The sequence below is a fragment of the Fusarium solani genome, assembly GCF_023522795.1.
Source record: "Fusarium solani strain SB1 chromosome Unknown bctg00000003_1, whole genome shotgun sequence".
NCBI lineage: Eukaryota > Fungi > Ascomycota > Sordariomycetes > Hypocreales > Nectriaceae > Fusarium > Fusarium solani.
In genome coordinates, this window is record NW_027072154.1 from 3,590,095 (window position 1) to 3,603,385 (window position 13,291).

The following is a 13,291-nucleotide window of genomic DNA, read 5'->3' on the forward strand; positions in this document are numbered from 1 at the left end:
GGGAGCGGGGTTTGTATTTCTAATCTGGATGGGCCATGGCATGATGGGTTCAGGCGGTGATGGAAAACAACAAGCCGCGGCAGTTCGAAATATGAGTTTTTCATGTATCTGTTTTATTTGGCACAGAAGAATGAGTTTTAGGTGAGACGTGAGCCGGGTGTAAGTGAGGATGGTGATGGTCCAGAGTAATGAGTGTTAGGGCGGGCTAGATGCGTAGTGCTCTACACTTGCAGCAATAGATTTCCAAGTGAGCCATAAGATTATCTCTTGCACAGGAATATTGCCTGAAAACACTCGGGTAATCTATGATACTAGTATTAAAATGGGTGTAAATACCGGTAGTGTTCATCATTGTCATTGACCGAAACCCCAGTCTTTAACATGGCGCTCCCAACCAGGACTGTCTCATCATGGTTGGGGTAAAGACCAAAGAGTGAATACATTCATAACACAATTGAACACTCCAAGTAATAGCATTTGAGATTTCATAAAACCAGAGATCTCTCAACAGAAATAATATCCTTAGAAGTACCATTCTTCACATGGACTTCGACGTGAAATTGTGCACCAGATCAACACCATGACGCTTCTCGCGAGACAAGTGCTTAGTCAGCCGCGAATTCGACGATCTCGGGAGTTGCGGGAGTACATCGACTAAGCCGTTTAGGGGCATCTACTTCTCACGTCTCACTCACTGTTTTGCTATATCAACTGAGTCTCTCCCTTGGACCAAGGCTACAGTCAAAGTCATTGCTTAGGTGTGGGAGTGTTGTGGAGGCAAATCGACGGCTATTTCTAATGCAAATCGGCCAGCAAAGTCGTACGACAAGGTCTCTTCTACAAATCGCTCAAACCCTGCCTTCAATCCTGGCTTGAAAGAGAGCTTTGAGCAGGGATCACATCACGCCGACTGGGCATTATATGACGCTGATCAGATACTTGTTTGCTGCGAGAAATATGGCAAAGACTGTTTGCATTGTTGGTGGGTGATTTGCACTCGGCGAGTTTGAGTCCCTCACTGACAATCTATTGATAGGTGCTGGTCCTTCGGGACTCGTTGCAGCCAAGACGCTGCTTCATAACACTGCTCCCGGCGAGTTCAAGGTTACCGTTTTTGATGCTCAGAAACATGTCGGGGGTCTCTGGCCGACTTCAAAGGATGACACGGAGCGACAGGTTCATCCACTCATGTGGGCGAACCAGAGCAGACACACGGTGCAGTTTTCAGAGCTGGCCTGGGACGATGCGGCACCTCAGTTTCCGCAGGCGTGGATGATTGGGAAATATCTTGAGCGATACCTCGATCGATTCCTCACTGGTAACCCAGACTTTGAGCTCAAGCTTGGGACAAAGGTGGAGCGAGCTGAGCGTCCGGGGGGCTCATCCGAAGGCTGGGATATCACCACCGGGTCTGAGACCAAGCACTTTGACCATCTTCTTGTGGCATCTGGGTTCTTTGGGAAGCCCATTATTCCTGATTGCCTTGCTAAGGAGTCTACCATCCCCATCATTCACAGCAGCAGTTATCGAGACCTGGAGAGCCTCCTGGGCAAGGGACGTCCTGGTGGCGGCAAAATTCTCATTGTCGGAGGTCAAATGTCTGGCGTTGAGATTGCGGGCACTATAGCATCGCATCTCTCATCAGAGATCAACTCTCCAGATGCTTCAAAGGTTGCCGACATTGACAAATACGAGATTCACAATGTCATCCAACGCCCAACCTGGGTGTTCCCTCTTTTTTCCAGCCCAAAGGTAGGCAGGCATCTCAGGATCCAGGATGAATTGCTTACATGTTGTAGCCAACAAAGCCAGCTGCTCCCTTCTTGCCCTTTGACTTTGGGTCTTATAATCTCAATAACCGCCCCAAGCCATTGGTCAATATGCAGGGGCATATTACCGAGGAGAGAGCCAAGATGCTGAACGGCCTTTACAAGAATGTCATTGGCACTGACCAGTCCGAGTTTTCTCCTCTGCTCAAGATAGACGAGACCAACGATAAGGAGCAGCCTTACATGGCCTGCAGTTTCTGGTACTCCGACTTTGTTCGATCAGGAATGATCAAGTTGACAAAGGGCAAAGTGGAGGGCCTTGAGGGTTCTACAGCCACTCTATCTGATGGCACCAAGATTGAAGACATTGCGGCGGTGGTTGTGGCTACGGGATTTGACCCTTCGCCCTGTTTGAGCTTTCTTTCAGACGATGTGTTGAAGACGCTTCAGCACTCGCCCAAGCATATCGACCAACCTGTTGCTTTGGCCTTCCACGGAACTCATCACCCCGAGGTTCCAGGCCTAGGCTTTGTCGGCTTCTATCGATCGCCTTATTGGGGCGTGATGCAAATGCAGGCTCGATTTGTGTCGGCACTGTGGTCGGACAGTGTCACCCCAGGCCGTTCTTCCCAAATCTTCCAGGACAAACTTCGTGATGACATCTCTATCCAGAGAACGCTCGACCTTCGGGATGATCCTCGCACGTCGCAGTTCCCGATGGGAGATTACCTTTACCTCATGGATGAGTTTGCCGAGGCGCTTTCGATGAAGATTCAAGAACCCCTGACGCCGCCCGTCCCTAGCCTCCCGCATAACGACAAGCCACTGGACATGCTGACTCCAGCGAGGTTCTCGAACTCTAATGACGACCAGGAGTCGAAAGATGCCGCAATGGAGTCTCTCAAGCAGACTCACAAGACAGCGACGGACGGGCTCTCGTCCCCAAGGTTCGTGGCTCACGCCGTGTTCCGAAGCTTGCTGGGAACATGGAAACTTGAGCGTGACCTGATCAGTAAGCTTCCTACGCATCCCAGTGGCCACTTTAGCGGAACTGCACAGTTTCTGCTCCGCGAGAAGACCAGCGATGGTCTCCGATGCGCTGCCAATCCCACAGATGGATCACCAGAAGTAGATGAGCTCGGCATGGAATACCTCTACATCGAAGAGGGCGAGTTCAAGACAGAGCAAGGCTTCGGCTTCAAGGCATCGCGGCGGTATGTCTGGAGATATGACGAGCTCAAGGACGTCCTGAGTGTGTGGTTCGCCAAGCCCGATGACTTGAAGCGAGCCGATTACCTCTTCCACGAGATCGAGTTCATTGAGGCGACTGAAAAGGGATGGGCGGCCAAGGCGGGTCACTTGTGTATCGATGACTACTACAACGTCAAGTACAACTTTGCGTTCCAGGCCGTGAACTTGAAGGAATGGGGGATCGAATACACAGTCAAGGGGCCCAAGAAGGATTACACAATCAGTGGTACTTATAGACGGTAGACACAGAGATAAGACAAACCCTGCAGTCTTTATAAACGGGCCTACTGCATGCATGCTCCAACTCAAGCGAGGGACCGTAGCACCGAAGATCCGGCACCGGCACCATCTCCGCGGCCCCGCAGTATTACGGCGACACCCCCTGACCGGCCCGGAGTTGCCGGAGTGCTCCACCGGGGAGGATGTGTCTTCGTAGGGCTGACATGGGATCTACATGACTGGAGAAATGCAGGCAAGTTGAGTAGGTCTGGGGGAGTGGCGATTTGGATGCAGGTTGCATGCGCTATCTCGCGTCCACTTTGACTTTCTCGGATCTCTAACCGATAGAACTATCAAACAACGATACCTTGTTTCATACTCGAAAGTGCTTTGTTCTTGACCACTCCTCCAATGTGGTAGTTCTCGCCGAAATTGTCCATGGGCCATCTTTTCACTGCTTCCTCTCAAAGTAAGATAGCAATAAAGCATGACAGAGAGCATTGTTCTGCTCCAAAGTAACTGCCAGAGACCAGTCTTGTCGAGGGGGCTGCAAAAGTTGGCGGTGGGCCCTCTTAAGAGTGAGCTCTTCTTTGGACAAAGACTTGTTGCAGGAAGAGATGGCAGATTCAGTCGAAGAGCCGGGCTATAAGTAGGCTCCTGGTTAGCTATGGAAAGATGCCGTCAATGGGATGAGAGTCACTCGCCTGGGTGTTTTGGGTACGCTTCTTGCCCTTGGATCTCTTCTTCTTTGGGGCATCCTCGTCACCGGCATTATCTTCCTCAGCCTCCTGCAAGGTTCTCAGGGACAGGGCCTTGGTCTCTCTGACGACCTGCTCCTCTCGCGCCTTCGCAGCCTCGGGGCCGATTCTCTTGCGCTCGCCACTGGCGGCATATATGATTTGTTACTCCATCAGGTTGCCCCAGTCAACCTTGTTTTGGGCACTCTGAGCCTTGCGTGGGTCTGGGTCTTCTCGTGCAATTTTTTCATAGTAGGGTTTCCTCTTGCGGCACTCGATGCCGACTGGGAGGGTCATGTACCACGGCTCGTCTTCAAGGCGAATGCCCTCGCGCTGCACCTTCTCCTGCCAGGCATCCTCCACCGCGGCGTCGTCTTATGATGGAAGGCTAGAGGCGATGCTGTGGGGAGACGAAGCGGGAGTTGGGTCCTCCTTGACCAGGTTTCGTCGGCTTGACTTGTTGGACATACTGCTAGATATTTGATGAAGGCTCGATGAAAAGTGAAGATGGATGATGGATGGTGTTTCTTGGTTCTGCCAATGCCTGTAGGTATGATAAAGGTCGAGTCAAGGGGATGAGGAAGGAGTGAGCATGGCCTTGATTGAGCAGGGGGCACTCGTGAGCAGCGCTTGCCAGTGACGGCCATGATGAAACAAATAACTAAGATTCTCCTGGTTGTCTTCCGTGTTGTCTGACTAAACGCCTTGTGAGGATTGCAAGTTGTGGTGTTGTTGGAGCACACGGAGCAAACGAGTCAGGTTGTGCTACTGCATAAATAACTAGGAGCATGCATCAGGATTCATAACTAAAGATATGCAAACAGTCACCTGAACTCAAATCTATGAAACAATCCATAAATCTGGGCCCAGAGATCTCACGACAAGTCGGCGGCTCCCGCATGGTTGCATATCAGGTACAGCCTCGCCTATGGGATCTTGGCAAGGGCGGGAGACTGGGGACCCGGTGCCGCGGCGCTGCGAGATAGAAGTAAGATTACAAGATTGGGGAGTGGGATGATTGACATGGCATCACGGGAGAATTAGTGTAGTAGTGAGGCTCTGCGAGCGGGCGCGGCGTTCGCCATGCATATCGGCCGATGGGACGAACCCTTCCGTCGGCACCGGGGGGCCGGACGCCGAGCAGGGGATGGTTAGTGGACAGGGTTGACGAGTCAGGGGGAGGAATGCTTTTTGTATCTGGTTGTATAGGGCCGATGTTGGTGATGAGATGCGCAGATTGAAACGTGGTGTTTTGTGCGGGTGAGAGATGGGTTTTGCGTCTGGGGAATCTATCGAGATACGAAGACTCCGGAGATGCAGTGGGTTCCGAGTATCTAGACTATGTACCGCTATAGACATTAAACGGGTAGATACATATCGACACCCGCCAAAGACGGTTGCATCCATCACAGCCTTTAACTCAGTCCCCCTGAAACAATCAAGCAAGCACCCCCAAAACCAGTCACAGCACAGCCGGAAACGTCTGCCTTTTCTCATACGTTGGGCCGCGACTTGACCAAAAAGAAGGAAAAAAAATATGACTGTGCCAGCCCCTTACGACGCACGCACTCACTTGGCGTCCAAGCTTGGATATTGCATGGCCTGATGATGGAAGCACATGGGCTCTATCATTGGGAACAGAGGTCGTCGCGCGAGGCTATGGGCGCCCGCTTGATGAGGGAGTGTTCTGTTTTCGTCTCGGGGGGTTGATAGAGGATTAGAGTATTTATTCTGTGTGTTTCCACGCGCATCAAGAGTGTAGAAGAGGAGTGAGATCATACTTTCTTGTGGAGAAATTAAGGTAGCCAAGAACGAGGCTTCCAAGGTTATCACAAACCCCGCGCAACACCACATAACCTCTCATCAACAATTACCTCTTTTTTCACTTTATCCTTGTCCATCTACGTTTCCTTGACACATCATCATCAAAATGAAGGTCGCCGTCTTCAGCACAAAGCCCTACGACAAAAAGTACCTGTCGGCCGTCGTCGCCTGCGACAAGCACTCGTCGTCGGGCATTGAGCTCGTCTTCCACGAGTTCGCCCTCAACGAGGACACGGTGTCGCTGGTCGAGGGCGCCGACGCCATCTGCGTCTTTGTCAACGACGTGGTCAACGACAATGTCATCTCAGCCCTGTCCGAGTTTGGCGTCAAGGCCATCCTCCTCAGGTGCGCCGGCTTCAACAATGTCGATCTTGACGCCGCCCAGCGCATGCGCATCATGGTCGCCAACGTGCCCTCGTACTCGCCCGAGGCTGTTGCCGAGTTTGCTGTCGCCCTGATCCAGACCCTCAACCGCAAGACGCACCGCGCCTACAACCGTGTCCGCGAGGGCAACTTTGCTCTTGACGGTCTTCTCGGTAAGACGCTGTGCGGCAAGACGGTCGGCATCGTCGGTGTTGGCAAGATTGGTCTTGCTACCGCCCGCATCATGAAGGGATTTGGCTGCACCCTCCTCGCCTATGATCCCTTCCCATCTCCCGCCTTTGAGGAGTATGGCGAGTACCGCGACCTCGAGGACCTTCTCCCCGAGTGCGACATTGTCAGCCTCCACTGTCCCCTCATGGACCAGACACGCCACATCATCAACGCCGAGAGCCTTGCGCTCATGAAGGAGGGCGCCATGCTGGTCAACACGTCGCGAGGAGGCCTCATCGACACCGAGGCCGTCATCCAGTCGCTCAAGACCAACCACATCGGAGGCCTCGCACTCGACGTGTACGAGGCCGAGGGTGAGCTCTTTTACAACGACCACTCTTCGCACATTATCCAGGACGACATGCTGATGCGTCTCATGACGTTCCCCAACGTGGTCGTCTGCGGCCACCAGGCCTTCTTCACCGAGGAGGCCCTCACCGAGATTGCCGAGTGCACCATCAACAACCTTGAGGAGTGGATCACCAATAAGACGAGCAAGAACTCGCTGACCAAGGACCTCAAGATGCGCCGCCGCGATTCGCTGCCCGTGCGAGCCATCTAGTTTCTTTTACCACACTTTCTCGTCTGTCGACCTTGTCGTCGTACTCCTTCAGCCCACACCTTGGCTTATACACTTCTTGATCACACCACAACCAAAACGAGACCCAACATACAATCCCTGCCGCCACCCACCTCTCTCCCCTTACCTTGTTCAAGTGGGCCTCGCCACTGGATGCCGATGCCACCTTGGACGCACTCGCGGATCTCGTTCGGTGTTGCCGAGCATTGCCGGACGAAGCCCGCCCGCATGAACACCTCCTTTATCCCCTGGCAACGCGACCGTACCGCTGGGTCTGGTCATGGGAAGCAACATGTGATCTCTCTTGCGCATGTACTTTGCTTTTGACTTTTTCTTGTTTTTACTTTTTCCTTTTGATGACTGAGATACGACGACAAAATGGATTATAGAAGGCTTTGCTTTGTATGAAGCTTGCTGCAAATGGTCAGCACGCTGGATGCTTTAGATCAAGGGGAATATGAGAAAATGAAGCACTCACGCACACACTGGTCGGAGCGCTTTTCAAAAATATTCTTTATATAAATCGAGGGTATTATGCTAAATATCCAAGTAAACGCTTTTAAACGACGTGTTCCTCCCCCAGGGCATAACCAAAGCCTATGTATGTAAACCAAGCCTGTGCATAACCCAGCCCATTACCACCAGCCCTTGGCTATTTTCTCTATGTCACTCCACCCAGTCTATGTCTATAGTAGTTGTTGTTGAAAGTATCCTTTAGGGATAGTAAGGAATGTTTGTTGTGTATGTGTTACTCGCTTCGCTTAGGGGTTACTCACGTAACTCCTGGCGCGTCGCAAGTCTTCGTCGTTCTCAGCGTCGGTACGGGGAGAAGCACCGCCAGGAGTGACACCACGACCCTTGGCCTTTTCAATGTCGTCGGTCTCGTCTTCGTCACCGGCGTAGGCGTACTTGCTGCGCTGACGGATTCTGGCACCGAACTTCCAGAACATGAAGGGGATGGCACAGCATGCGAGACTGATAAAGGCAAGGAGGGTGGAGGCCCACTGGTCGTTGAGGCGGTCGTACATTTGCTCAGTGAACAGGACCACGGCGGCACCCCAGAAACTTCGGATGCAGGTCTTGGCTGCCAGGGCCGAGGCAGCCTGGTGCTGGTAAGAGTCGACTAGGTAGTTGTTGGCGGCGTTGTACAGGAAGATGAAGCCGAAACCAACGGGGAAACCACCCATGGCGGGACCAGCCCAAGAGAGGTCGGCGTAGGAGGTCCAGGCAAAGATGAAGAGACCGATGGGGATGCACCAGCACGAGATCATCATGGGGATCAGACGGGCCTCGGCGGGAGGGTGGCCGTTGTGCTTGTTAACGAGGGTAATGTAGTGCTTGTTGACAAAGGGAGAGCAGAGAGCAGAGAGGATGACACCGACAGCGACGGGAATGAACATGAGACCAGTCTTGCCGGAGGAGTAGCCCTTGCCCTTCTGGTAGATGATGGGGAAGGCGACGAAGAACATGTAGAGGAGACCGTAGAGGACACTCATGTAGAGGGAGATGAGGAAGACGATGAGCTCGCCAAACAGAAGCTGGAAGGGTCGGATGAGGAAGATGCGGAGACGCTCAGAGAGGGGTCGCATGTCGAGTTCTTGCTCAGTGACGTGGTCGGCCTCGCCAGTCTCCTTGCGGAGCTTGGCAGCGCGGCGGGCGAGAATGGTGGGTGTGTAGGTCTCGGGGACGGTAAAGGTGATGAGGACCCAGACGATACCGGCGAGGATAAGCTGGATCCAGTAGAGCCAGCGCCAGCCAGCGGCATCAGAGAGGAAGCCACCAACGAGGGGACCGACTGTGATGTTTGTTAGTGAGTGTTAATCTTGAGTGGGTGAAGTTGTGACTTACTAGCTGGGCCGATAAAGGGGGCGGCGGAGAAGGCGGCCATGGGAACACCTCGCTCCTCATTTCTCCAGAGATCGGCGAGTGTACCACCGACGAGAGTCATGGGAGCAGAGAAGGCAATACCGTCGATGGCACGGCAGACGAGAAGAGTCTCGATGTTCTTGGCGACGGCACAGGGGATGATGAAGATGACGGCAATGAGAAGAGTAGATGCGCTAGGATATGTTAACACTCACAACCTTATTATCAGTAGACAATTGAAAGAACTTACTAGATGATTCTTCGGCCGTAAATCTCAGACAGGGGAGCAAAGATCATGGGGCCGACACCGAAACCCACGACAAATAGCGACACACTCGCGAGGGCGAGCTCTTCGCTCACGTGGAGATCCTCAGTGACGCCCTTAATATCGGCAGTAATAACTGAAGAAGCAAAGGCGACGACGAAGCAGGTAATAGCGACACACATGGTGCACCACCACTTGTAAGCCTTGCTCCAGTTCTTGGGGTTCTCAGGATCACCAGGCGTAAACGTCACGAGCTTGTACCTCCTTTCACCCTCCTTCTGACCAGACTGCCTAGCGACGGCAGGCGGCTCGACAGGACCGGGGATGGTACCACCGGGGACCTCAACGCGGTACTCATCGAGATTTGCCTCTGCGCTGAGGGTACGGTAGGGCAGGTCGATGTCGAGATCCGGATCCCTCGTCTCCTTGCGGGACAGGTCCGCGCCGCCAGAGTTTGACCTGGCGAGGGAGAGGGAGCGGCGGATACGGTTGATGGCGCTGGCGTGTGTCGCGATGGGGGCAAAGGTTGCTTCGACGTGGTCGTCGTCCTCACGGCTCGAGTCGCCGGGGAGTGTTGTCGACGATGTATTTGAGTGATTTGAATTCATGGTTGTTGATTTGTTGTATGAGATATTGGAAAGGGGTTAATACTTTTGAGTAAACCAGTTTCAAGGAATGCAAGAAGTAAAGAATATGGTATTATGAAATACCAATCAAGGTATGAAAGAATGTATTGATATCTCAATGTTGTCAACCAAACTCTCTTCTCACAAGGGGAGGGGACAGGGCCTCTATATACTTTCGCTCCCTCGCCGATAAAATAAAATCCGAAATCAAGATTCCACCAGAGATGGACCAGATGATACCAGACACACAACGACCTCACCCGAAAGCCGGAGCAGCGCCGCTCTGTTCCTGAATTTGCATCGCGTCGCCACCCGGGAATGCACGTTCTCGATGTGTGCAGTGCCCCACTTTAGCCATGCGGCTGCGAACCGTATCCAACCCATGTGCTTTATTTTTTGCGGCTCCAGCCGACGGACTAGGATCAGGCCGATAACAGATTTTCACTGGAAAGGGTTTTGCACGGGCGTGTACAGCTGTTGGTTGGTTGGTTGGTTAGCTTAGCTTGGAGATTTCTCGGTATTTGGGCTGCCTTCTAGAGATCCACAAAATCTCCCTGTGACGAAATTCTCATCTTTTTTTGCTATTTCCTTTTTTTAAGGGGCCACGAGCCTTAGATCTAGAGGCTTGTGTGCCTACCGATCTCCTAATCTACTGGGAATTTTTTATGCCTTCTTCTTTTCTCTCCTTCTCTGTCCCTTCTCTGCTTTCATCCTCGTCTTCGGCCTTGGCCCGATGTCAGATCTCGGAAGCTGGCCGTCTCCACTTCGGACCCGACGACGCCGATGTGGGTCCCGAGCCTCTCGGCCGCGCCGTCATCGGAACGGATTTCCAACTGGGCTGAGACCTAGACCCACGCTAGAGGCTCAAGCTACATGAACTAACGTCATGGACCGACCAAGGGACTGCCCAATCTTCGGTAATAACCCCCGGTTATTACAGTATTCGGGATACCCTGTTTATTACCGATGCTATCAATTGATAATGCAATCTCTATTCCTGTTCCGGACCCTCGCCCAGCACCTCACTCGCCCAGCACCTCTCGTTTCGACTTCAACGCAGTTCCACCTCTATTCTCGCAATCCCGTTCACCTCCTCCACCAGCTCCACGCTCACCGTGCCATCCATTCCGTCACCTTGTTCACCGGACTTCAAACTGCGGTCTCGTTCCACGCATGGCTGATTCCATCCAAAAGTCGTGCCCGTTGCTCCATGACCCCCATCAAGACCCTTCCCGTCCACCCCCGAAGCGGCAGAAGTCTGCTCCACTTGGGCCATGGCATAGTCTCCCTCACGATCGACCTGTCTCAGACTTCCATCCTGCTGGACTACTGTGTGATTAAACGCGTCCTCCCGTCCGGCATGCAAGGCCCACGCCCTAGCCCACCCCTGTGCACTGAACGCCCAGAGAACCATGTCGGGTCCCGAATCTAGGGCCAGCTCCACTAGATTGCTGCAGATAGCTACGGCCTGCCCTCTAATCTCAAGTGGGTAAGCCGTGGCCTCTGAAGACGGATCGCCAAAGTCAATGTCACTGTAGCTTCCTTCGGACCGCTAGTCCATCCATCCCGATAAGCCATCCATATCCGTCTCGATACCCTCGGCTGTCCTCGTCCATCTGTGACGCGATCGACCTCGAGACATGGCAAGAAACAGGTCAGGAGGTATCGTGTAAAAGACAATCATCTGTTTGTCAGCGTCCATGGCCTTCTGTGGGCCCGAGCCGCAGCCTGTGGCAACCTCATCAGAGTTGAGCTGCATGCCATCTCCACCGTCGACTGAAAATGTTGCAACGACACGGACCCCATGTCGTATGTCTGCCCCAGCTGCGTATAACACGGGCAACGGCGACGATGCATTGGCTGGAGGACGGAACCAGACCTTGCGTATTAAGCGATTCAGCGACCCTGCTGGTGCATCAGTGCCCAAGCAAAGATACCCTGTCTTGGGATCCGTGAACAAGATGTGGCTTCCATCGCTCAGGGGGACAGCTCTATCATGATCTGCCCTGCTGGGCGATATCTCACTACCACTGCTTCTCTCATCGTCTCGCACCTCTTGGCCCCAGGCATCGCGTGCTTTCACCAAGGAGCGTTGACTTGGCAGATCAGCTACCGAGTGGATGTCATGGACGATGACGTCTCCACCTGCCGGGCCCATGACCGTTACACCCGCGCTATGCCCAGGTCTAAAGACATTGGCATTGGTCTCGAAGCCTTGGAACGCGTTTCCGACTGGGCCGAGCAGATTACCGAGCGCCGCGGCAGAACTGATGAGCCGAAGCTTCTGTCCCGTGTCTATACCGCTCCGAGCCGGCATGAAGAAGAGAAAGTCACTCGGGAACGTCAACGGGAACCATCTGCTGAGGTCGTGGTTCGTGAGAGCATCCACCTAGTGAAGCTCAACACCGCCTGTGCAGCCAAAGGCCACGCAGCTGCGGTGAGGGCAGATGGCGACCGAGCGTGGCGGGTCGTTGGCATGACAGATGCTTCTGTATACCGATCGCGGACCTTCTTCCAGACGCGGCGCCTGCGTCACGGGGGTGTCCCGGCAGACGCATGCAGCTGGCATGCGGCTGAACAGATTGGGTGTGCTCCCAAAAGAGTCATCCTCTGAACGCCTCAACCGTGTCTGAGTCAAAGCTGCATTTGTCTCGGCCATGATATCGCACACTATACCCATGCGTCCCTCCATCAAAACTGCCACGGCATTCCGTCCTGATGATGTGTCCATACTGCAAGATATGACACGCCGTGGACACACGACCGTCGCTGCCGGTCGAAGCATGCCAAGACGTCTGCCCTCTCTCGGCCGTAACGGAAGAGACCAGCTCAGTCGCCTGCTGAAGCAGACATGGTTCAGCTCGTAGACATATATAGTTCGTCCGTGCGTCACCATCAGAAACCGACCACAGAGGCTCATGGTGAAGACGAGGGTCCCATGCAATCTGGCAGTGGTGGAACCTGGAACAAGGCCACTGAAGTCGGTAAACCCAACCTGTTTGAACGCGCTCCCTTTCATGCTGGCCAGATCACACTCCCTTGAGATCCATTTACTCATTAATCTCTCCTGATCTAATATGTTGCGTGGTCGTGTTATCCTCAGGGGTTCCGAAATCTGTTGCAGGCTGCTCCACCATCCTCCTCTCTTGAGCATCTCGACGAGAAGCGAGGGGCAGAGGCCAGCACGGAACCAAGAGCGGGATGTAAAGCGAGCGGCGTTGAAGTCTTCTGGGTCAAGGTAAAGATAGATCTGTTGCATAATCTCGTAGGGCAATCTCGTCGAAAGGGGGGTGTCTTCTGGCTCCCTCGTTAGCTCGCTTCAAGGCACAGCGGGGATGGATGCCACTCACCATCCAGTCCAAGAATGCCATAATCGCTCCCGGGTAGCCTATGAACGTTGGCAACGCCTGCTGGCACGATACGGATGGGTCCCGGGCCAGAGACCAAAGCCAAGGCCGCCATTCTCAAGTCGACTTGCCCATGAGGCTGTAGAGGTATTGGTCGAGCCAAAGCGGCGCCCCTGGATAGGAGAATTTCCGACGACGTTTTGAGGCCAACCC

General features: G+C 53.5%; 6 protein-coding genes across 6 annotated transcripts; 2 read left to right on the plus strand and 4 right to left on the minus strand.

Annotated features, from left to right (window-relative positions):
* Positions 1 to 957: 957 nt before the first annotated feature.
* On the plus strand, positions 958 to 3,263 carry MRS44_006696 (uncharacterized protein; the record flags this gene model as incomplete). The annotated part of the gene is made up of 3 exons (XM_046270126.2): positions 958 to 982; positions 1,037 to 1,752; positions 1,800 to 3,263. The coding sequence occupies 3 exons, from the start codon at positions 958 to 960 to the stop codon at positions 3,261 to 3,263; spliced, it is 2,205 nt and encodes a 734-aa protein (XP_046139688.2).
* Positions 3,264 to 3,904: 641 nt separating this feature from the next.
* On the minus strand, positions 3,905 to 4,623 carry MRS44_006697 (uncharacterized protein; the record flags this gene model as incomplete). Its single annotated transcript, XM_065621854.1, has 3 exons — positions 3,905 to 4,121; positions 4,169 to 4,260; positions 4,447 to 4,623. The coding sequence occupies 3 exons, from the start codon at positions 4,621 to 4,623 to the stop codon at positions 3,905 to 3,907; spliced, it is 486 nt and encodes a 161-aa protein (XP_065477926.1).
* A 1,283-nt stretch (positions 4,624 to 5,906) lies between these two features.
* MRS44_006698 (uncharacterized protein) lies at positions 5,907 to 6,956 on the plus strand (the record flags this gene model as incomplete). Its single annotated transcript, XM_046270120.2, has 1 exon — positions 5,907 to 6,956. The coding sequence occupies one exon, from the start codon at positions 5,907 to 5,909 to the stop codon at positions 6,954 to 6,956; it is 1,050 nt and encodes a 349-aa protein (XP_046139686.2).
* A 779-nt stretch (positions 6,957 to 7,735) lies between these two features.
* Positions 7,736 to 9,713, minus strand: MRS44_006699 (uncharacterized protein; the record flags this gene model as incomplete). Its single annotated transcript, XM_046274543.2, has 3 exons — positions 7,736 to 8,769; positions 8,823 to 9,034; positions 9,091 to 9,713. 3 exons carry the CDS (start codon positions 9,711 to 9,713, stop codon positions 7,736 to 7,738), a joined length of 1,869 nt encoding a protein of 622 aa, XP_046139685.2.
* A 725-nt stretch (positions 9,714 to 10,438) lies between these two features.
* On the minus strand, positions 10,439 to 12,048 carry MRS44_006700 (uncharacterized protein; the record flags this gene model as incomplete). Its single annotated transcript, XM_065621855.1, has 3 exons — positions 10,439 to 10,576; positions 10,846 to 11,273; positions 11,328 to 12,048. The coding sequence occupies 3 exons, from the start codon at positions 12,046 to 12,048 to the stop codon at positions 10,439 to 10,441; spliced, it is 1,287 nt and encodes a 428-aa protein (XP_065477927.1).
* A 72-nt stretch (positions 12,049 to 12,120) lies between these two features.
* Positions 12,121 to 13,193, minus strand: MRS44_006701 (uncharacterized protein; the record flags this gene model as incomplete). Its single annotated transcript, XM_065621856.1, has 2 exons — positions 12,121 to 13,028; positions 13,082 to 13,193. The coding sequence occupies 2 exons, from the start codon at positions 13,191 to 13,193 to the stop codon at positions 12,121 to 12,123; spliced, it is 1,020 nt and encodes a 339-aa protein (XP_065477928.1).
* Between the last annotated feature and the right edge of the window lie 98 nt (positions 13,194 to 13,291).